A 21156-nucleotide genomic window follows, 5' to 3' on the forward strand; every position below is an offset into this window, starting at 1 on the left:
AACAAACATTTATTTTCTTCACTTACAATGCAATATTGTATTAATTTTGTAATAGTACGTTTTAAATTAAATCATACAATTTAGTTCATTAACATTTAGCGACAAGGATAATGCTAGGCTTATCACATTTTGTACCACCTTTCTAATAGAGGTGGAGCCCACTAATATAATAAGACCCACCTCTATTAGAGAGGTGGTACACAATGTGATATAAAAATATGGTAAGTCTAGCATCTTCCGACAAGGGTAATGCTCAATATACGCCTAATTTTCGCCTGTAAATTTTGATATGCTCAAATGAAAAAACCAAAAGAAAAAACTTTGATCTATGGTCTGGTGAAGTTCTTTTGTAATGTCTGTCTAAAATCCATAATCCTCTGAGTAACATTCCAAACAAGTTTAAAACCATCCAATTCCAATTTTGCTTCATTGCCAAATACCTATGCAGATGTTTCCCCTTTCACTTACCAATTCCATCTTGTGTCTGGAAAAACTTAACTATCATAGGTACATAGGCGGAGCTAACCTTTCCATATTTGAGGAGGCCAATAACTCAAAACTTTCATTATTTTCTTACTAGTTACATGTTGTTTCATAAGTTTTCATTAAACTTTAAAAAAGAAAAATATGGCATTTTTGGGTTCACGGTTGCACATATTAATGGGTTTTTCGTAGCTATGGTTCCTCAACTATACCTGTAATTGCATTTAGGTCACTGAACTCAATTATTAGTTGCAAAGGTCACTCAACTATGTGTTTCGTTGCACCGTTGGTCCCTACCGTCAAGTCTCTCTAATGGAAAGGACTAATGGTACAACACAACATCTAATTGAGTGACCTCTATAACTATTTTTTGGAGTTAAGTGATCAAAATGTAACTCCAAGTATAGTTGAGGGATCAACGCTACAAATAATCCTAACTGAAAAGTCATCAATAATTGGATATAGATCTTGCCACGTCATCATTTTAAACGGAAAAAACTAACGGACTTGACGGAAGGAGTCTTTGGTGCAACGAAACACATAGTTGCGTGACCTCTGCACTAATAATTGAGTTTAGTGACCCAAATACAATTACGGGTATAGTTGCGGGATCATAGCTGCGAAAAATCCATTTTTTTTTGTCTATATCTCTTGTCACATAAAGCTTCTTACTTATGGATTTGTTACTTCTCATACTCAAAGCCTTTCATAGGCCTTCTATTTTGGGTCAGAAATTTACTCAAGATCTCAAGTGGTATAGTATTTTTGAGGCACAAAGGCTTCTTCACAAATCATTAGGTGGTTAAGATGTCTATCGCGTATGGCAGAACTTCAGACGTACAACTTGGGACAGAAAATTGAATTTAAAAAGTTTTGTTGAGGTCAGTTATGTAATTTTCGAACAGTATTTCAAGTTTCAACACCAATGGTTGTTGGGTCTTCCTCACCTCCACGCACCTCCACCTTCTCTTTAACACCAATTAGAAACACACAACGACACCGGCCCAGAAACCCAAGAGACCAGACCTCCATGCTTTGAGCATGCAGAGGTTTCTGTGAAAAAATTTGGGTGTTCGATTTTTCCTGAGGAGCGTGGAATTTTTGGATCTGAATTTGGGTCAAGCAAGTGAGTTGACTTCATTGACTTGGGATTGGTAATGAGTCATGTATTGATTTAGCTATTGGGTTTGGTTAGAGTGAAGAGAAGTACAATGTCTTGGAAGAGCAGAGGAGCCGAGTCAGCTTCGAAGAGTGCAGTGTCTCGGAAATGGACCATTTTGTTTTGTATTGGTTGCTTTTGTGCTGGGATGCTCTTCTCTGATAGGTAATTTCTACTCACATAAAGCTTCCATTTTTCTTTGAATTCGATCCATTTTTTAAGTATTTAGCTTGTAACTCTAATTTGGTGAAGTTTGTAGCTTCCTTTTCCCCTTAATTTTAGTAAAAGATTTGGAATTTTGGTGGGTTTGTGTATATTGGCATCAATTGTGTCAGCCAATAGTTCTTAAAGAATATTGGCGAGTGATGATGGATTTTGAACGGTTTTCTGGGTTTGGTAATTAAAGCATCTTTAGTGTATTTGTTAATTGTTTTCTGGGAATCTTAAAGTGGAGATTAATGATGATGGCCGTGGTTTTTAAATGCAGTTTTACTAATCAGACAATGAAGCTTATGTGTCCTGGAATTCTCTTTTTTCTGTATTACAATTATGAGATTGTGATAGATCTGAATTTCATGGAATAGATCTAACTTTTGAAAGTTTATATGAATATTATTCATCGTACTGCTTGAATTCAGACATCATGCTTGGACATCAGTTGATGTCCTAATCATTTAGTTCAAGAGAGGACTCTGGTCCCTTCTTCATTAAGTGGTCCTGCACCATCTTCTGTGCGGCCCCTCCCTCCCTTGACCTTTCCTTTCCCTCTCTTTGCTTCTCATTGACGGAAAACCTTTTGATGGGTTTCTCCTGCATGATTTCCAGATTAGGATATCGGTTTTTGATAACATCCTCTGGCATCGCTTATCTGCTTACACGTCACATTCCCGTTGCTACGTGCTATTTTTCTGCAAAATGTGCATGCATACACATCAAAACATGTTATTACTTGGAACATTATCAGAAGCGATAAAGTAGCATGTTCTATGGTAGGGTATAATTCCAGGCATGTTCTATACTTATAAAATAATAAATAAACTCTGCCAGCAGAATGTGGTCAGTGCCTGAAATTAAAGGCATAGCGAGGACGGCAAGGCATGAAGAAGAAACGCTGCAGTTAGTTTCTGGCTGTGATCCAACAATTGTGAGTATCTTTTATCCAAATAACCATGTCCTTTTCTTTTCTTTGTTTGTTTATTTATCTCTACCTTTCTTTTTGTTTAGAAGGATGTAGAACATGAACAGAAGGATGTTTATGGGGAAGTTTCAATGACTCATCATGCTATACAGTAAGCCAATGCCGGAGCTTATCTAAATTTTGTTGAAGTTGCCAGTGTTATATCTCATGACTCTTACAAAATGCAGCACACTGGATAAAAAAATTTCAAATTTGGAGATGGAATTAGCTGCTGCAAGGGCTGCACAGGAATCCATACTTAATGGTTCACCTATTGCAGAAAATTTAAAAATTCGGAGACAAGAAAGAAAAGAAAATATCTGATGGTCGTAGGGATAAATACTGCTTTTAGCAGTCGAAAGCGCAGAGATTCAGTTCGTGCTACGTGGATGCCTCAAGGTTTGTTGATTGACAACCTGCTTTCTTGTATAATTTTCTAATTAGATTTGAAAGCGTCTGACATTTCCTTTCCACTTTTTCTTTACTATATGATTAGGCGATAAAAGAAAGAAGCTTGAGGAAGAAAAGGGCATTGTAATTCGATTTGTAATAGGTCACAGGTGGGCATTTGAGTTCAAAGCTGTTTGTTGATACCAATTTTCTTTTGATTTATCGTTTAGGTATTCTATCAATATATTTCATGAAGGTCTCAGTCTTTCACAAGGAAATCATGTAATTTGGTTCTTTGCTATTGAGATCTTTAGCCTGCCATAGATTCAATCTATGTAGAGAGTTTTTATTTATTAAAAACATTCTGGGAATCATACAATGTGATAGAATCAAATACTCTTTTCCCCTTTGGTTATGTCTTAAAATTCTAATTTCTTTTCCCCCTCCCTTATACTATCCACATCATAATTTTATTCTCCATCATGTAAAGAAACACTACAAGTATGCATGCTAGACAGCTTTCAGGCTCCATTGTCTATATGTGTATGTATGCATTCTGTTTTCACTACTGCATTTCTTATTTCTTATTTATTTTTATGTTTTATCTCAAAGTTAATTTTTTGTCACATGATTTACCCCCCGGTTATCTACGATATAGTCACCTCAACTTTGAAATCTTTTGCACTTCTTTAAAGATAAAAAATATAAACTTTAATGATCACAAACTGATTTGTCTTTCCTCTATCACCTGTTCCATTGCTAGTGCTACATCAGGTGGTATCCTTGATAGAGCTGTTGAAGCAGAGGACAAAAAACATGGTGACATTTTGCGGCTGGTAAAGCCCTTATCTTTTCAACTAGTTCAGTTAGTCTTTTATCTGACTGCACAACAGATATACTATGTAGGGACATTTCATAATGTGTTGATCTTAGGAAAAAGCTGATCGAAATTTGTCTTCATAAATTTTGTGAAAGCAGGATCATGTTGAGGGCTATCTTGAATTGTCAGCAAAGACAAAGATATTTTTTGCCACTGCTGTTGCTTCATGGGATGCAGATTTCTACGTCAAAGTTGATGATGATGTACATGTAAATATAGGTATATATTTATCACGTGTTCTGTTTCTTTTGTAGGTATAAAAGCATAAGAAATCTTTTACTCAGGAAAGTTTTTTGTTTTGTTTTTGTTTTTGTTTTATTGAGTTGAAGCATTCATTATTCAAGCTCAAAATTACTTGTCCACTTGGTATTCATAAAGTTTCCTATGTATTCATGCTTTACATAACCTCTAAATGTTTTCATGATGAATACCGAGTGATGTAAAGCATTGTCTTTATATGACTATGTTTTGCAACCAAGTGGGTAGTACTGTGGCCAAAAATGTTGAAAATTTGTGTTTTCAAGGTTTTAAAACTGGAAATTGGCTTTTCTTGATTAAGCTGAAATCAGAGTCTTGTTTAAGTAGTCATTAATGTTTGGCATTTTTGCTGCAGCCAGTGTGTAATAACTTATGCCTATATCTTTCTCCATTTTCCTTATTGTCGAATTCATTCATCTTGTTTTTGCAGGAACACTTGGAGCAACTTTAGCTAGACATAGATCAAACCCCAGGGTGTATATTGGATGCATGAAATCTGGTCCAGTCCTTGCTCGAAAGTGAGCTGAACGCTCTTCAAACTATTTCGTTCAGCTAGTCATTTTTGCCATTCTTTCCCTTACCTTATTTGTTTATCAACAGGGGAGTGAGATATCATGAGCCCGAGTATTGGAAATTTGGCGAGGAAGGGAACAAATATTTCCGTCATGCCACTGGACAGCTCTATGCTATCTCAAAAGACTTGGCTACTTACATATCAATCAACCAGTATGTTTCCATATTCTGTATGGTGGCAATCTTTCTGCCCAAAGTACGTTTACATATTTCTTACATTATGCTAATCATGTAGGCATGTGCTACACAAGTATGCCAATGAGGATGTTTCTCTGGGGTCGTGGTTCATTGGATTGGATGTGGAGCAGATTGATGACCGGAGATTATGTTGTGGAACACCACCTGGTAATTTCATATGCATCTATTTTGTCCCATTTCCTTTCAACTATCTGGGTATTAATGAGGATTGCTATGGCATTAGTTTTGGGAAAAGAAATTTTGGTCTCTAAGAATCTGATTAACCTGGGTTGTTGCACAAACCATATCTTCAACGTTGTGTTTCAGTTATTTAGAGTGCCAATGGATCACCAAGACATTGTTTATTATTCTGACTCTTATAGCAAACAAGTTGAATTATTTATTTGGGTAGCACAATTTTCATTATGTGGCACACTAGGAATGGGGATAGTTTGGTGATTGTGACACAAGGCATTGGCTTACATGGTATACAAGGCCTAGGTCCACGGGCAGCTGAGGTTTGAGTTTTTCACTCATTACAGACCCATAGAATTGAAATGCCAGAGGATGTATTTAGTGTAAAAAAAGGTGGGAAAGACACAATTACCCATTGTGTTTACTGTTCTGAAAAATAATAATAATTAGAAGAGATGACTACTCCCACTTTAAAGCACGCCTGCCCTTTAGCTATGACCTTTGTTACAACACACAAGTCTGTGCAGTGGCTTTCATATCTAGGATTGTGTTTTGGGTTGATTATGGCCCATTAATTGCCACACTTGCTGTTTAGCTGGTGACACTTGATCATGGTGACTAGCGGCACATCTAAGACTCGTCATGAGATCTTAGCTTGGATCTTCCGACCTATTGACCATTTCTTACCAGAAGTTCGCTTCTTTCTGTTTATGACGTACGTTCTCATGTGACTTCTGTTTAAGACTTCAAGGCCAGGTTTGATCATGTGCGGAACAACATGGGTGAAAGACACCTGTCTTTCCCTGTGGTGCTCTTTCCATGTTATTAGTGGGTGAGTTGTGTGGATTTGCCCATTCATTCATGATAAGTTTGCATGTTAAAATTACAAATAAAACAAAATGGGGGTGAAACTTAACGGTGCATGGTTCAAGCTAGGAACAGATATTATCATAATGAAATGTACAATTAGAAGTTTAATGGTGTTAATTGTTACCACAGATTGTGAATGGAAGGCTCAGGCAGGCAATGTCTGTGTTGCTTCGTTCGATTGGACTTGCAGTGGAATCTGCAAATCTTCCGAGAGGATCAAGGAGGTCCATCGGCGTTGTGGAGAAGGTGAGAATGCTTTGTGGAATGCAGTTTTCTAACCAGCAACTTTCTTCCTAACTCAGGAGGAACATGTAAATGGCTTGAGCTTGTATCATAAAGTTCCGCACAGAAAAATGTTTGTAACACAATATGTAAAATGAGATGCATAGCGAGATGGGTTGGCACCCTGCTGGGGAAGTTGCTTTCCTATTTCTGGGATTCTACTCCATTTTAGAAGAGGAGAGAACCCCAATAACAAACTTAAAAGAGGCAAGAGATTGTAGTTAATTCATTCTTTGAGTGCTTCCGGGGCCATTTGTAAGTCTTCCATGGCTAATGGAGCTCCACAATAAGTGCCAATGTCCTGCTGCCTTTTACTTTATAAATTAGTGCATTGCAGTTAAACTTTTTGTGGGTTTTATACCTTTTCCATGATAGTAGAAGAAATGAGGATAGATATTTTTTGGTGCTCTTTCTTGATGATGAAGCTTCACTGTGCAAAGCATATATGACCACAGGCTAGTTGACTCAATTCACTTGAATTTACTGAGTTAACAATTTGTTGATCATAGATACTGCATTAAATGTAACTCACAATTAATACTCCCATCTGCCTGGCGCAGACTAATGAATTTGAGTAGGTGAACTATAAAAGCATCAAGTGACCAAACAAAGGTCATCCATTAAGTGAACAGCTCAACCAAATTGATGGGAGAAAATTTACCAATAAAATAAAATAAAAAATTATGGGTGAAGACAAATAAGTTATCACCATCAGAGGCAACCAAGGAGATTATCTATCTCTTGTACTTAAAGCATTCTGGGTGGCTCTTTTAGGAAATTATGTTTCCCAACACAAAAAACAAGAAGAGATTAAATATGTCACTGTGAGGTCATGTAGACTTATGATCAACAATCCTCTCTAGGGTGGATTTCTAGTTCAGTTAATGAAGTTTTCACACAAGGACTTGAATGGGAATTGGATAAATAATTTTGCTCATTATCTTTACTTTTAAGTGGTGGAGCTTCATCATTTCACTCAATGTTTGCCAACTGTTATATTATAATTAACCATAGCTGCCAATGGAGTTTAGCTACGACATCATAGTTTTGTGTGTGTGAGAAATCTCCATTCTCTGTAATTTAAACTATCGTTTGTACTTTAAAAAAAAAATTAATTAAATATAGCTAATATGTGTGGTTGTATCTATTAAAAAGTGTGCACCCAATGAACTTGAAAGAGATGAAAGTGAGGAACTATGCTTTCAATGGTTGAATTGATTATGCTTTTGAATGCATAAGTTCAATTGTTCGCAATATAATTAAATTTTATACTAGAGTTAAAAGATGGTGAGCTTAAGAATTTCCTTTCTCATAATAAAGTAGTTAAAGTATCAGGGAAGCCTGATGTCATGTAGAATCACCATCAATCATGGCATTTGTTCTAGATAATCACGACACCATGTCATGATTTCCTGCACTTGAAAAGCAACAGCCCCACTATCATCTATCTTTTCCCCTCTCACTAACAAGACTTCATGTAATGTATCTCCACACATTCTTTCAAGCATTTTGTTTTATATATAAAAATAAAATAAAACCTTAGCTAAGTAAAATAAAAGAAAAATAAAAATAAACCCATATTGATTATTTTTCCACACCAAAAAAAAAAAAAAAACAAGGTACAAGTACATAAGTATATGTAACATCTTCCCTAAACTGTTTTATATTTATTACCCACATTACCATTTAGTCTTAGCAACATTTTCATCTCTCTTGTGCATTAAAAAAAAAATAGAAAAGAAAAGAAATTATCTTTCTGTGCAGTCTGCCTGCACTCTCATATAATAAGACCAGAGGTTGTTGTCAAAGTGAAAGTTGGTCTTATTTGCATTGCCCAAAAATGAGAGAAAACTTTGATGAAAATTCTCCTAACTTCACTTCCAACCTTCCTGTTCCTGCCCTGAAGCTCCTAGATTGCTCCCTTAGGGTTTCAGTGATTCCTCTTAGCATTGCAACCATATGGCTCACTGTGACAAACAAACAAGACAACATCAGCTATGGGAAGATAGAGTTCAGCAATTTCATGGGCCTCAAGCAAGAACCCCATTCATCTTCTTTTTCATTTTCTTGGACATTAATTTGTCTGCCTAATTCTTCTGTTTTTAAATTTAATATTTGAGCTGTCTTTCTGCAGGTACATGGTTTGCATCAGCACCATTTCTGCTGCATATGTTTTTCTGGCAACTATGGCCTCATGGATCAGATGCTTGGTGACTAAAGCTTGGCTTTTCTTTGTCTCTGACCAGGTTCATTTTCTTTATCCTTCTTTGTCCCCTTCAATTTATTTTATTTTCTTTCTCTTTTTCACTTTCAGACATAATAATAATAATATATAGGAGGTGGATGTTTGGAATTTTGGGGAAAAAATGAAATACCTACCCTCATAAATAGTTCTGTTCTTATTATGTTTTTCACATATGTCCTCAAAGGTTGTCAACATTTTGATAAAATGTGTGATTACCCATTTTGGTTTTTATCCTGATTTGTGTTGAAGGCTTAATTGTAATGTTGAAAACCACTAATTAAGGTCCCAAATTTGGCACAAATATATGTAAGAGGGTGGCCTTGCTGATTTTGTGTCCTTTTCTTTTGTTTGAATTTTGGGTGCAGATTGTGGCTTACTTAATGCTCACATCTGTAGCTGCAGTTATGGAGATACAGTCTTTGGCCTCCAATGGTGACAGGACAGTCTCATGGAGTGAAGCTTGTAGTTCTTATGGAAGATTCTGCAGTAGAATGAAGGTGGCCTTGGTTCTCCATGCCCTGGCCCTTTGCAGCTTCATTGTCTTAGCTGTGATTTCAGCTTATAGGGTCTTTAGCATGTTTGAGCCACCTGCTGTTTCTCATAAAGAGGTGGATGAAGAGAGGACTTAGATGGGTTTTCTTCCATAAATCTGAAGAACATAAAATGAAATATGATATATATATATATGTATGTATGTATGTATGTATGTATGTATGTACGTATGTATATTTGTGAAATGACTAGTTTTGAAGTGTTTCCCAGTAGTTGGAATATCTGTCTCTCCAGATTCAAATAAAGGTCTATGCTTCTAACACAAATCATCTTGTTTGACAAGTGGAGCACTTCCGTCCACTAAAAGTCCATATTCTCACCTACCAGACCCAAAGCAGAACCTTCCACCACCCGTTTGTGATTCCTTTTTTTGGCCAAAAATTTGCTTTACTTTAAAGTTAAGTAGTTGAAGATGTTTGATAAAAATAAAATATCCCGTTTATTTTAAAAGTAGTAGTCTTTTGACAGAACTTTTAAGCGAGTTATGGATTCTTTTAAAGTAATTTCAAAAAAGAGAGATGAATATTTAATGATTTTTTAATTCCCAAAATACTATCATTCATTTTAAAAATAACACCACCTCTACTTCCACATCCAACTCCACCACTTACACCACCACATTCACTACCTCCACAACCACTGCCATCACCACCACCACCACCAACTCCACCTTCACCTCCACCACAACCACCACCACCACCACCACCTCCTCCAAAATCTCCACATCCACCACCACCTCCACAACCAACACCACCACCACTACCATGCTGCCACCTCCACCACCATATTGTCACTACCACCATCTCTACAAGCGCCATCCCTACCACCACCACCACCACTACCACAACCACCAACTCCACCTTCATCACCACCACCACCTCCACTTCACCACTACCACTACTACCACATGATTAATACATAACACTTTTAACATCATGTCTATTTTAGTCATTATTCATAATCACAATAATTTTATATTAAAACTTATTAAACGGTTTTGACATTGTTTTTGTACTAGCAGCACTTTAAAAATATTATTTACCAAACATGGATTGCTTTCTTTACATTAATTATTTTCAAAGATAAAAGCAACTTTTTAAAAGTGACAATGATTCCAAACTGGGCCTTACTAGAGTGAAGATGAAGCTCCAAAAATTTGTCGAAAAGTAGTGTGACTGTCATTTAAAATGCATTTCATGCCAGCATCTCAATATTGAAAGAGATTTTAAGTTTGATTTTCTTCTTCTTCATCAATTGTAAAAACGAAAATAATAAAAAATAACAATTTTTTTATACGACAAAAATTGACAAACATTCCTTGAAACCGATTACATTGAAACCACAAAGGTAAAATCGATTACATTGAAACCGTAGTACTTCAAAGAGATCCTAACATTTGCAGAAGGTCCATTTGATTGTTAGTACTACTGCACCCTCCAAATTTATTTCTTTGGCATTATATCCTTTACTCAAATCAGGACCAAATTTAAACTTCATTTCCAATAGATAAGAAGATCCTAACATGTGCATGAATTTTATACTATATCTGATCCAGCATAATTCGTAAGAAGTGGGCCTTGAAGTGATGACCGTCGCTGAACCACCTAGCCGGCCCCTTGCCGAACCATGTGGCCACGTCGTCTTTCCAATAGTTCAATATAAGAAATCGCAAAGTGCACTGTCACTTTGTCAAATTAATTCCTCAATCTATTAATCTAATCATAGTGCTTTCGGTTGGTACCATATTGGTGCCTTAGGTTGTCGCTTTTACAGATTTCAGTACGATCCGCAGAAGAATGCCAGCAACAGCAACCGGTGACAAATCTGTAAGTTGACTCCAGTTTTGGACATAAGGCCTTCTCCAACCAGGGAGACAAAAATCCAAATTTTGGAATTTTTAGCCCCAAACCTTCTCCAATCCTGGTATTTGGAGGGGGGGAAACTTGGGTTGACTGAAAAATGGGGTGGGATTTGGTCTGAGATTCCAATCTAGGCGGAATTAACGTTGCACTTCAATGGTTGCATTTCAAATGGGCTGCTTTCTTTTGTTTTGTTTTGTTTTTTTTAAATCTAAAGGCTAGAAATTAATGGCTGATATTAAAACTTGGCTGGATCAACAGGAAAAAAGTAATTCAATAGTTGAAATTTAAATCCAAAAGCAAAAATAAGTAAATATATTATTCTAAGTTCAATACGACCTCAAAACACATCCTAAACTCTATAAATACTCATCAATTTATTATATATATATATATATAAAAGGATTATATCATTCTTTAACAATTTAATGAAATTGTGGACTCAAATTAAAGGAAAAAACAATTTGAGTCATGAAAATACATAAATAATGGTATTTTGAAAGGTGAAACTTCGGATTTGAATCCTCTAGAAAAGTACAAATTAAAGAAAACTATTAAGCTTAGCATTGTATTTGTTTTTTGGTCAGACTTGACCCAGTTTTATTTGTGGTCCATGGAAACTCGGCCCACTATGGAGCAGGATCAGAAAGGATCGCAGTCCAGATTAGTCCAAGGACAACTCAACCAATTGTTGTGGCCCTCTGAACAGCAAACGAAACGACAACAACGACCGTCGTTTAGTGGAGAAGGTGAATGAGTGACGAGTGAAGAAATTTGCTTTCGGGGTAAGTAGTAAAAGGAGTCACATTCTTTCTTTTGAGCAATATCAATTTCCCGATCGCTTTCGTATTTCTTCAGTTTCTATTTCTCTCGCTCGCAGATTCTTTTCCAAATATTTTGCCTTTGCTTGTTCTTCAGATATTCTGTGGTAAGAAGTTGCAGAAAAGAGAAGACTTTTTTGTTTTCTGTAATCTTTCGATTAACCTTTTTTTTTTTTTTTTCAATCGGAAACCCTAATTCGGTTCTTTTTTCTATGCTGTGATCGTAACTCGGAAGTGCTAGCGAAACCGTCAAGACTTGCAATCCTCCATGGCTAAAAGCTCCTTCAAGCTGGAACACCCACTCGGTTCTCTCTCCCTCCCTCTCTCTCTCCCTCTCTGATGTGATTGATCTGGAGTTACATATGGGTTTTGTTGATTATTTTTATACTGAATTAAGCTTCAACCTTCATCTTTCTTGATTTGGGTTATCTCTTCTTTTCCCTTATTGTTTTCCTTTTTGTTTATATTTATGAGTTGTATGATCTGTGTTGCTGATTTTCTGAGATTTAATTGAGTGATGAATTGTCAACCTCAGTATATGAATATTACCTTTAATTCTGTAATTGAATTGTTCTAGGCCTTTCTGTTTTGATTTTCGTTGTGTGTGCATTCTATAGAGTGAGCATCACTGTAGTTCTGATATCTTCCAGTAGATCAGATCCTACAAGCTTATTCATTTTTACTTTCTTTTGTTTTAATTATTTTATTGTTTTTTCTTTTGCCAGAGAGGAGGCAGGCGGAAGCTGCTCGGATCAGGGAGAAGTATCCTGACAGAATTCCGGTATGAATATCATTTGCAATTCATCAAGAGCCATCTTATAAAAATGGTCATGGGGCAGTTAGAAGCTAAGGCCCTTTAGAGCCTAAGCAATATGCAATTATAAAGTTTGACTTCTCAGAATGTTAATTAATACAAAACTTGAACCAAGAAAAGCTTGTTTGAGCCTTGTGCTTTGCAAAACAGCATGTGCTCTTGTGTTTGACTTGTGCGCCTCTCTAAAGGGACTTCGTGAAGGTTGAAAATTCTCCATGCAATACTCGTTTAACTTTGGGCTTGAAGTGTGGTGCATTTTTATAACATTTTCAAGATCCTTGTCCATAGGCTGTATGTCCTATACATAATTGTTCTTTAATTATGTGTTCATCTTCTTTTTTCTCTATATAGGTTATTGTGGAGAAGGCTGAAAGAAGTGACATACCAGACATTGATAAGAAGAAGTCAGTCTTGTCTTTATTTGTTCCACGTGTGCTTTATATATTTCTATTTTGGTTGTTCCCAATTTTCTTAGTAATCAAGACTTCATACTGGCTTGTACGTGATAGATTATTTATTTTTCCTGCTTTGATGAGTTATGTCATGATGCTTGCTTCCTGGTACTCTGCAATTTTCTAAAAGGTTTTCCTTTTGAAGAATGTGCACGTGTTGTGTGACATTTCTTTGGTAAGGTCAATACTTGATACATGCTTCTATGTTATAGATTTGTTTCCCCTGCTTTGATGAGTTCTGCATGGGCTTGCTTGCTGGCACTTTACAATTTTCCAAGCCATTTTGAAAGAATGTGTGTGGTGTTGTTGGCTATATACGTCTTGCATGGGATTAAGTTTGACATCGCCAAACTATGGTTACATTATAGATTATTTCCTACATAGGGTGCTTCATGTGTATCATTAAGTGTTTACCGTGGAGCACAAACAAGTTATGCATCTTTGATCTAGAAATTTAACTTCACATGTATCACTAGCCATCACGGGTTCTCACTTCATAAATATTACCAGAAGAAATTAGGAAGAGCTAGTCCTTGCATTGAAGCTGAAATGTTAGTTTCTAACAAATGGACTTTTGATTGTTACACTATCTGTAAAACATTCTTTTCACAGTGCACGATCTAATTCAATGGATTTTGTGTGATGATCAATGATCGAAACAGATATCTGGTTCCTGCTGATTTGACTGTTGGGCAGTTTGTTTATGTGGTTCGTAAGAGGATAAAACTCAGTGCTGAGAAGGCTATTTTTATATTTGTCAAGAACATTTTGCCACCCACTGGTAAGAATAATGCTCCAAAGATGTTTCATAAATACTAGAAATACCATCATCTAATGACCTATTTCTCAACATATGTTTGGTTTTGTGCTATTGCAGCTGCCATGATGTCTGCAATCTATGAGGAAAACAAAGATGAGGATGGTTTCCTTTACATGACCTACAGTGGCGAAAACACATTTGGTTAATGCCAGTGCAGTCAAGTTGATATGTAAATAAGACTTTTAAGAAGGATGAAAAATTTGTAAATTCTCGGATTTCAACTTCTGCTATTGCAGTCCCAAATTTGAGGTTGCTTTTCTTATAATGCCTACTGTTAGAAGTTGGATCTATGACCTTACGCTGGAAATATCATATGGTTAATCCTTCTATGAGTTCAGTGAGTAAATTGTCGAATGCGTGATGTTTATTTTTCTTTCCAATTGTTCATGTTTTGCGTTTGTGTTTGATGATTTCCTACCTAGAGTGCAATGATATCTATTGAATGTGCTTGGTACTCAAACCCTACTGCAGATTCAATCTCTTCTTAAAGTGATTGAACCACACTTTACTCCACCATTAGTGCTTGAACAACACTTTACTCCACCATTCCTTGCATTCTCATTTAAGGTTGGTAAAACACGACACAACTTCTCATTCTTTGAAGGACAACGAAATGCCACCAGCTGGTCCTGATCAACAAGGTTGAAATCTGATACCTGTCTGGCGACTAGGACCAGACTGACGGCCACCAATGAAAATGGACAAACAGTCATGTCTCATGCTTTCGCAAGAGGCGATGACAATTATGTAGAGCTTTGGAAAGTTTAGTCGTAGAATGACTTGCACCATCATAATCATTCTATTTCCCAAGTTTCTTATGCTCTTCTAAAATATATTCTTATAGTTACAGCTGAACAATACCAGTTGCTTATGGACTTGTAAGCTCATCAACAGCGAAGACACTATTTTAATCACGAAGTGAAAAATAGTTACAGCTGAACAATACCAGTTGCTTACTAACGTTCTTTTCTATATACAAATTGCTGATAAATCCCAAACCCACATGAGCAAATCGGAACATGTAGGACACCACATGCCTCAGTTGTATATATAATTATTCCATCGTCATTCATCCCAAATTCTCTCCTAGCGTGCCAGAAACTCCACGACTGCAAAAACCAAAAATCATATATCAATCACTTAAATCATGCGACAGAGAATGATTTAAAGATAATTAGACAACATAATCCCTAAAATATAATAGAGTAATACTACAAACAGTCCACGCAAAAAAATAAAAAAAGGTGACATACACAAAAAAATGTGACTTTGGACTCTTGAGTAAGAATGTATCTTGACAAATAAAGGGGCGTTTGGTATCCTATTCAAATAGGGAATTAAAAAACTTTAATTTTTCTTAAAAATAAAGAGTTCTTAAATCTATTTTTAAGATTCAAAAACTTATTTGGCATGCAACTAGAAAACTGTTTTCAAGTTTTTAAAATTTGAGAACTTGTGGGTTGTTAGAAAAAAAAAATTGAAAAACAGATTTTTTTTTTTGTTTTTAATAATTGAGGTGTTTTTTTAGTTGTTCTTGAGTTTGAGTTTTTAAAAATATGGTTACCAAACAAGTTTTCATTGTTTTGGACTCAAATTCTGTTTTTGAGTTTAAAATGTTGGATTCAAGTTGAATACCAAACATGCCCTAATGCTCTCAAAATTTATCAAAGCACTCTTCCTTCTTTGATATTTTAAACTGCATTATTACAGTAGTTTTTTTTTTCCTTCAAAACTTTAAAGAAAAAGAGAATAAAAGTCGAATTCGTGTGAAAATAAATGCTCTACCACTAAAACTAAAAATTCACGAGAATTATTGTAATGGTTGAATTGTTTAAATATACATATTAATAATTGATTAAATAAAAAATTAAATCGAAAAAGTAAAACTTACTACGACGAGTACGCTTCTTGTACAAGACAGTGTAATCGCAGTGACGGCACTGAACCTTTTCGTTTGGCTTCAAAGGGACTTCCTCCCCACAACCTACAAGTTCACATCACAAAATAAAAAAGGCTTGTTTTTTCATGTTTCCAAACAATTATTTTCTTTCAATTTTTCTAGCGGATTTTCTCGGGAAACACAAGGAAAAGTGGGTAAATTTTCTCGGGAAACAAAAGGTAAAGTGGGTACCTCCGCAGATGTACTTGACTTGCTCTGGCTGAGGCTGAGGATCCATGATCGATGAGGGTCAGCTTCTAGGGTTTGTGACTTGACTGTTTCCTAAAGGTGAAAACCTAAACGGTAAATATTTATAAGCAAAACAAAAGCCTGATATTTGTACTTCCTTTTTTTTTTTTTAAAAGAAGCAAAGTCCTAAGAAACAACTGACTCTCACGCATACTACAAGTTACAACTGCTATTTTTTTTTCCAGCTAATTTGGGGATACCATAACTAGACTGCAAATTAAGTTAAAATTATTAACCTTCGCATGTCATTAATGATTAATCTGGCCTCCAAAATAAGTTATTAATTATAATCCTCACATGTCACTTTTTTTTTTTGATAAATACCACGAGGTGTCCTCACACCCGAAGTGTGGAATTAATCTCCGCTCTGGGTTCAGTTTGCCCCTGGCTACATTCATAATTTTGACTAATTAATATTCTGCCATTTTAGGCAGGTGATCTTGGCTCTTCAACAAGGATTAGGCAATCAACACGAAGTATCAATTACCATAAGTGATAAATTAGATCTATAATTAATAATGTGGCATCCATAATTGATCCAAAAAAAGATATATAAGTTAATATTACAATATCATGATGAAAACAAACACCATCAAGGAAGATGAAACAACAAGAGTCTCTTTTAAGCCATCAAAGCTTTTATTATATGCTCTGTAATAATTTATAATAATATTTTTGTATAGTTGAATATCATCCTCAGCAAATTCCAGGCAAGTTGTCCCAAGAGCTAGAGGCTTTGCCATGCTCTGCTGTGGCAGTAACAGGGAACAATGCGGCCATATGCTGCTGCATGTCAAAATCCAAACAAGCATCCGTTACGCCGGAAGAGTGACCGTTGGAGAGCTCTCCACTGTCGCTATACCAATCGGAGATGGGCTCGGTGGAAGGGATGAAACTGAACAGCTTTGACAAATCTTCAGGCAGTGAGCTAATTTGATCATCCTGGATTGGCTTTGCTTCTGGCATGTATTGACAGAAAAGGTCATTATTATGAAAGTCAGATTAATTAACAAACAAATTAAGAAAGAGAAAATGGCTCCTAGCAGAGAGAGAAAGAGAGAGCACAGCCTTTAACTAGGCTTTGCAAATATGATGAAAGATGAGCATGCGACGAGCTGTAAACTCAGACATCCTCGGTTCCAACCCTCAAATGCGCAAAAACTTACAAGGATAAGAGAAGTTGAGAATAAATTTAAAAGATAGAGAAGTCCACTCTAGAGGCAGGGTCAGTTAATCTGCACCATCTAAACCATCACTTACTCAAAAGGGCGAAAAAGAAAAGAAAAGAAAAGACATGCGCACACGCTTCACACACAAAGTCTCCATATTCGAAATATGGAAATGTGTGGACATCAAGGCTTTACCTAAAGATGCTAATGACACACAAAGTTTTCCACTTCAGAAGATGATTTTACTTGTTCATTATCACTAATATTAGAAAATCAAATCATAATTCATTTTGGGGAATCTGAGGATATGAACTTTGACAATTGAGATGTTAATGCGTCTAAGCTGTTTTTAGTGTCACAAACCATAATTGAAACATAATTTTTTTCTTTCACGACGCACTCAATTTAGAAAAACTTTTGTGAAACAGAATTTCATTATTTTGCTATCCCGAGCAATAATGGTATGTCACGTGTGATAACTTTTCCACTTACAATAATTGGTCGGGATAGCAAAACAGTGCTAATTCCCGTTCCACACAAATGTTTCTCCACTCAATTATGTGGTAGTAAAGGTAGCAGTTGAAACGCATTAAAAAGAACCAAAATCAAAGCAGATCAAAAGGAAGTTAAGGTTTTAGAAAGCATCAAAAGCCCAGGTTAAACAGCATTTGATGTGTCTGACTCAAGAAATTGCATGCACCCAATGAAACAGAGCATTTAAGCACAAACAAGCAGAAACAGAGCATTTATGATGAAAACCGAAATTCAATCACAAAGAAACAAGAATAACAAAATTAACAAAAAACCAATACTTCACCTAATAACGAGCCCTCCATGGAGCTTGTAGACTGCAGCCATCGGGTATAATTATCCAATACATGCTTCTCCTCAAATGAACTGAATAGCCCATTTGCTCTCTTTGAAGGATTTCCACCACCACAAGCTAATACCTCAGCTTCTTGTAATAAGTCCTCCAACAACCCATTACTGCTATGGGCCTGGCTGGCGGATAATGCTGCTGCTGCCGCTGCCGCTGCCGAGATTACCTTGGTATCAATGGTAACCTCAGACTGCGTTTGGGATACTTGGCTTGAAGGGAGCTCCGACTTGACCGAGTAAACTGAGCCAGTAGATGACAAGAAACTCTCAGAGTACTCGAACTGGGTTCGCGACGATGGCAATGGCGGTAAAGATGGGTTCAAAGTCCGGGGAACTGAAAGGCGGCACTCTCAGGCATTGAATTGGTGCTTGTTAAGTGAGAAGAGGCAATGTCAGGCATTGAATTGGCGCGTAGAATGGAAGTACTTCTTTGCGGGGTTGGGGAGACTGGGGGGGAGAATCCGACAGAGTCACGGTACCGTTTGTAGCGTACCGGGGCTCCGAGGATGGGGGCGGGACGGTGGAAGGTGAAGGAGGAGAAGGAAGAGGTGGTGGTGGGGTTGCCGGGATCAAAGAGAGGGAGGGAAGTGAGAGTAGTGGACTTGGGATGGTGTGGGGAGGAGAGAGGAGAGAGAGATGGTGGAGTGGGAGAGAGTGAGTGCAGATGATGGGCTTGGATTGGGCTTTGGATTTGGAAGGAAAAAGTTGGGGTTGTGCAATTGGTGGTGGATTGGAAAGGGTTTTGGATTGTGGTTGTGGGTAGGGATCGGGAATGGGAATGGGATTGTTGGGATTGTTTAATGTCATTGGGATATAGCGGTAGGCCTTGGCGTTGCCTCCTCTTCACCCTCGTGTTCCAGTAGTTCTTTATTTCGTTGTCTGTTCGCCCAGGTAACTATACAAAAAAGAACAGAAACAATCAGATTAGATGCTCTCTGGAGAAGTTTCTGTTTCACAACAGAAAATTAAAGCAAAAGCCATAGCAGTTTTTTTTTTCCTCCAAAAGCAGGGGAAGAAGCCAAATGAAATCTGTTTCCAGAGCAAAAAAAGGCCAAACCCAGCAGCATTTTGTTTTCCAAAACAAAAACATGGGCACAAGAAATCAAAAACACAGAAATGAAATGAGGAAATTATCATGAAAAATGAAAACTCATTTGTAGTTACCTGAGAAGCCATGCGAGCCCATTTGTTGCCATACTTGGCGTGCAGCTCAAGAATGAGCCTCTCTTCATCAGGAGAGAAGGCACCTTTCTTCAAGTTGGGACGGAGATGATTGGCCCAACGGAGCCTGCAGCTCTTGCCGCAGCGATTGAGGCCAGAGTTCCTCTGCACCGCGTTCCAATTGCCCTCGCCGTGTTTCCTCACATACTCCATCAAAATCTGGTCCTCCACCGCGGTCCATGGACCTTTCTTCAGACCCTTGCTGCCCTCCACCACGTCACCACCACCTCCTCCGCCGCAGCTCAATTCCTGCGGCGACCTTCCCTCGCTCTGCTGTAGCAAACCGCTGTTGTTGTTGCTGCTGCTGGGTGTCATTATCAATGAAATAGAGAGACCAATGTCAAAGATAGATTCTGGTTGGCCCAGCAAGTCAATATCACACACAACCCAGGCAGAAATTGTATATAATTGCAAAGAAAACTATTTGAGCTGCACTTTTTTGTGTCCCCCACTTGCTTAGTTTTTCTTTGAAATTTACATATTAATTATGCTGCCCTTTCTATTGGTTATGTTGATGAGTTTCTGTGGGTTTTTTTCGTTTTTTTGATAGCGGTATTGGGTTTGACAGAGACCCCTCTCTGCTCCTTTGTGATAAAGAAACTTTATTGTAGCACTACTCCAACAGTTTAGAGCTTGTTGGGGTCGGAGTATGAGGAGAGAGAGAGGGGCGGAGGAGGAGGAGGAGGTGGTGGTGGAAGAAGAAGCCTTCCTTTAGCCTATAGCACCCGGAAATCAGATGAGCGGTGAGAGACGAGAGATGGGTTGTTGTTGTTGTTTGTGCAGTGGAGGAAATGTAAAATGTATTTGTTTAGAAGACTACTTGTGAGACACCGAGCTGTAACATAATTTTTCAAGGGCTCCTCATATTTTTTGGGCAATTGGTTTTTTCAAAGCCTTTTCATCACATGACACAAAATCTTCTTCTAGGCTTTGCTGGTACCTTGGGGTGTCTTAGCAATTGTCAGTTCATTACTGTGGTAAAAAAGGTAAAGACAGATGGGTTTTGGTTATTTTGGGGGAAGTGGGTAAAGTGGCAGTTCAAGATGGCCATTTCGTTCAGATTTGGGAGTTAGCTAAGACGGCGCCGTTTTTCAGAGGTTCAGTACAAACTACAACCCACTGGATCTTTTTGACACCCACGGCCTGGACGCGGAGCCCTCATGGCCTCTGCAATATTGCTGTAAAAGTAAAAAACTTATAAATCTCCTACTCATTTATTTGGATAAAACGAAGCTAATTAAAAAAGAAGAAGATAAAGATTCACTTTTAGAAGTAAGTCTTAGCCTTATTAATGAAGTGTTTACAATGTCCAAAATGTGATATGTATACCATTGCTTGGAATATGATTAGGAATTAAAATTAGGCTTATTTATTGTAGCGTCCCCTGAAACTCTAGTCAAATCTTACTTTACCCCCTCAAAGTTAAAATAATCAACTTTGCACCCTTACAAAGTTTGGTATCTCACATTGCCCACTGCCGTCAACTCCATCTAAAAGTCCGCTAAGTTTGATGATATGGCAAGAGTATATTTGTAATTTCTTACACATTGATCATTTACCACCAATCTATGTGGGCAACGTGGCAAAGTGGAGCTCACTCCACTATGAACAAAATGTTAATAAAAAATCTTTCACATTTAAATATTTTAAAAAATATATATATAAATTAATTAAACAACACAAAAAAATAAC

At 37.1% G+C, this 21156-nt stretch overlaps 4 protein-coding genes and 1 long non-coding RNA gene across 9 annotated transcripts; 3 read left to right on the forward strand and 2 right to left on the reverse strand.

Moving 5' to 3' along the window:
• Positions 1-1316: 1316 nt before the first annotated feature.
• LOC103326443 (Galactosyltransferase family protein) lies at positions 1317-6786 on the forward strand. Of its 4 annotated transcripts, none has more exons than XM_008228662.3 (11): positions 1317-1807; positions 2693-2786; positions 2867-2931; positions 3008-3218; positions 3316-3379; positions 3973-4045; positions 4188-4308; positions 4778-4865; positions 4948-5073; positions 5156-5265; positions 6292-6786. In XM_008228662.3, the coding sequence occupies exons 4-11, from the start codon at positions 3143-3145 to the stop codon at positions 6438-6440; spliced, it is 807 nt and encodes a 268-aa protein (XP_008226884.2). In that variant the 5' UTR covers positions 1317-1807; positions 2693-2786; positions 2867-2931; positions 3008-3142; the 3' UTR covers positions 6441-6786. The 4 variants fall into 4 exon arrangements, with proteins under 4 accessions (XP_008226884.2, XP_088904277.1, XP_088904278.1 ...); XM_089048151.1 differs by having other exon boundaries at positions 1411-1807; positions 2690-2786; XM_089048152.1 differs by having other exon boundaries at positions 1456-1807; positions 2690-2786; positions 2870-2931.
• Positions 6787-8153: 1367 nt separating this feature from the next.
• Positions 8154-9507, forward strand: LOC103326442 (CASP-like protein 2D1). The gene is made up of 3 exons (XM_008228661.3): positions 8154-8478; positions 8579-8690; positions 9055-9507. Exons 1-3 carry the CDS (start codon positions 8285-8287, stop codon positions 9316-9318), a joined length of 570 nt encoding a protein of 189 aa, XP_008226883.1. The 5' UTR covers positions 8154-8284; the 3' UTR covers positions 9319-9507.
• Positions 9508-11870: 2363 nt separating this feature from the next.
• On the forward strand, positions 11871-14339 carry LOC103326441 (autophagy-related protein 8C-like). 2 transcript variants are annotated; one of them, XM_008228660.2, is made up of 6 exons: positions 11871-12028; positions 12157-12226; positions 12647-12702; positions 13087-13139; positions 13850-13968; positions 14065-14339. In XM_008228660.2, the coding sequence occupies exons 2-6, from the start codon at positions 12190-12192 to the stop codon at positions 14151-14153; spliced, it is 354 nt and encodes a 117-aa protein (XP_008226882.1). In that variant the 5' UTR covers positions 11871-12028; positions 12157-12189; the 3' UTR covers positions 14154-14339. The 2 variants fall into 2 exon arrangements, with proteins under 2 accessions (XP_008226882.1, XP_088904851.1); XM_089048725.1 differs by having other exon boundaries at positions 11941-12028; positions 12163-12226.
• Positions 14340-14750: 411 nt separating this feature from the next.
• Positions 14751-16280, reverse strand: LOC103326440 (uncharacterized). Its single transcript, XR_513700.2, has 3 exons — positions 16139-16280; positions 15899-15991; positions 14751-15116 (listed from the first exon to the last, which is right to left on the reverse strand). It is a non-coding gene; the product is annotated as an uncharacterized LOC103326440 (long non-coding RNA).
• A 451-nt stretch (positions 16281-16731) lies between these two features.
• On the reverse strand, positions 16732-19924 carry LOC103326501 (transcription factor MYB97-like). The gene is given in 4 exon segments (XM_089049376.1): positions 16732-17154; positions 18182-18571; positions 18574-19138; positions 19408-19924. Coding segments are annotated over 4 exon segments (1590 nt in total). The 5' UTR covers positions 19780-19924; the 3' UTR covers positions 16732-16891.
• Positions 19925-21156: the final 1232 nt, after the last annotated feature.

This window comes from Prunus mume, linkage group LG3 (assembly GCF_029339155.1).
Source record: "Prunus mume cultivar Tortuosa linkage group LG3, ASM2933915v1, whole genome shotgun sequence".
Classification (NCBI taxonomy): Eukaryota; Viridiplantae; Streptophyta; class Magnoliopsida; order Rosales; family Rosaceae; genus Prunus; species Prunus mume.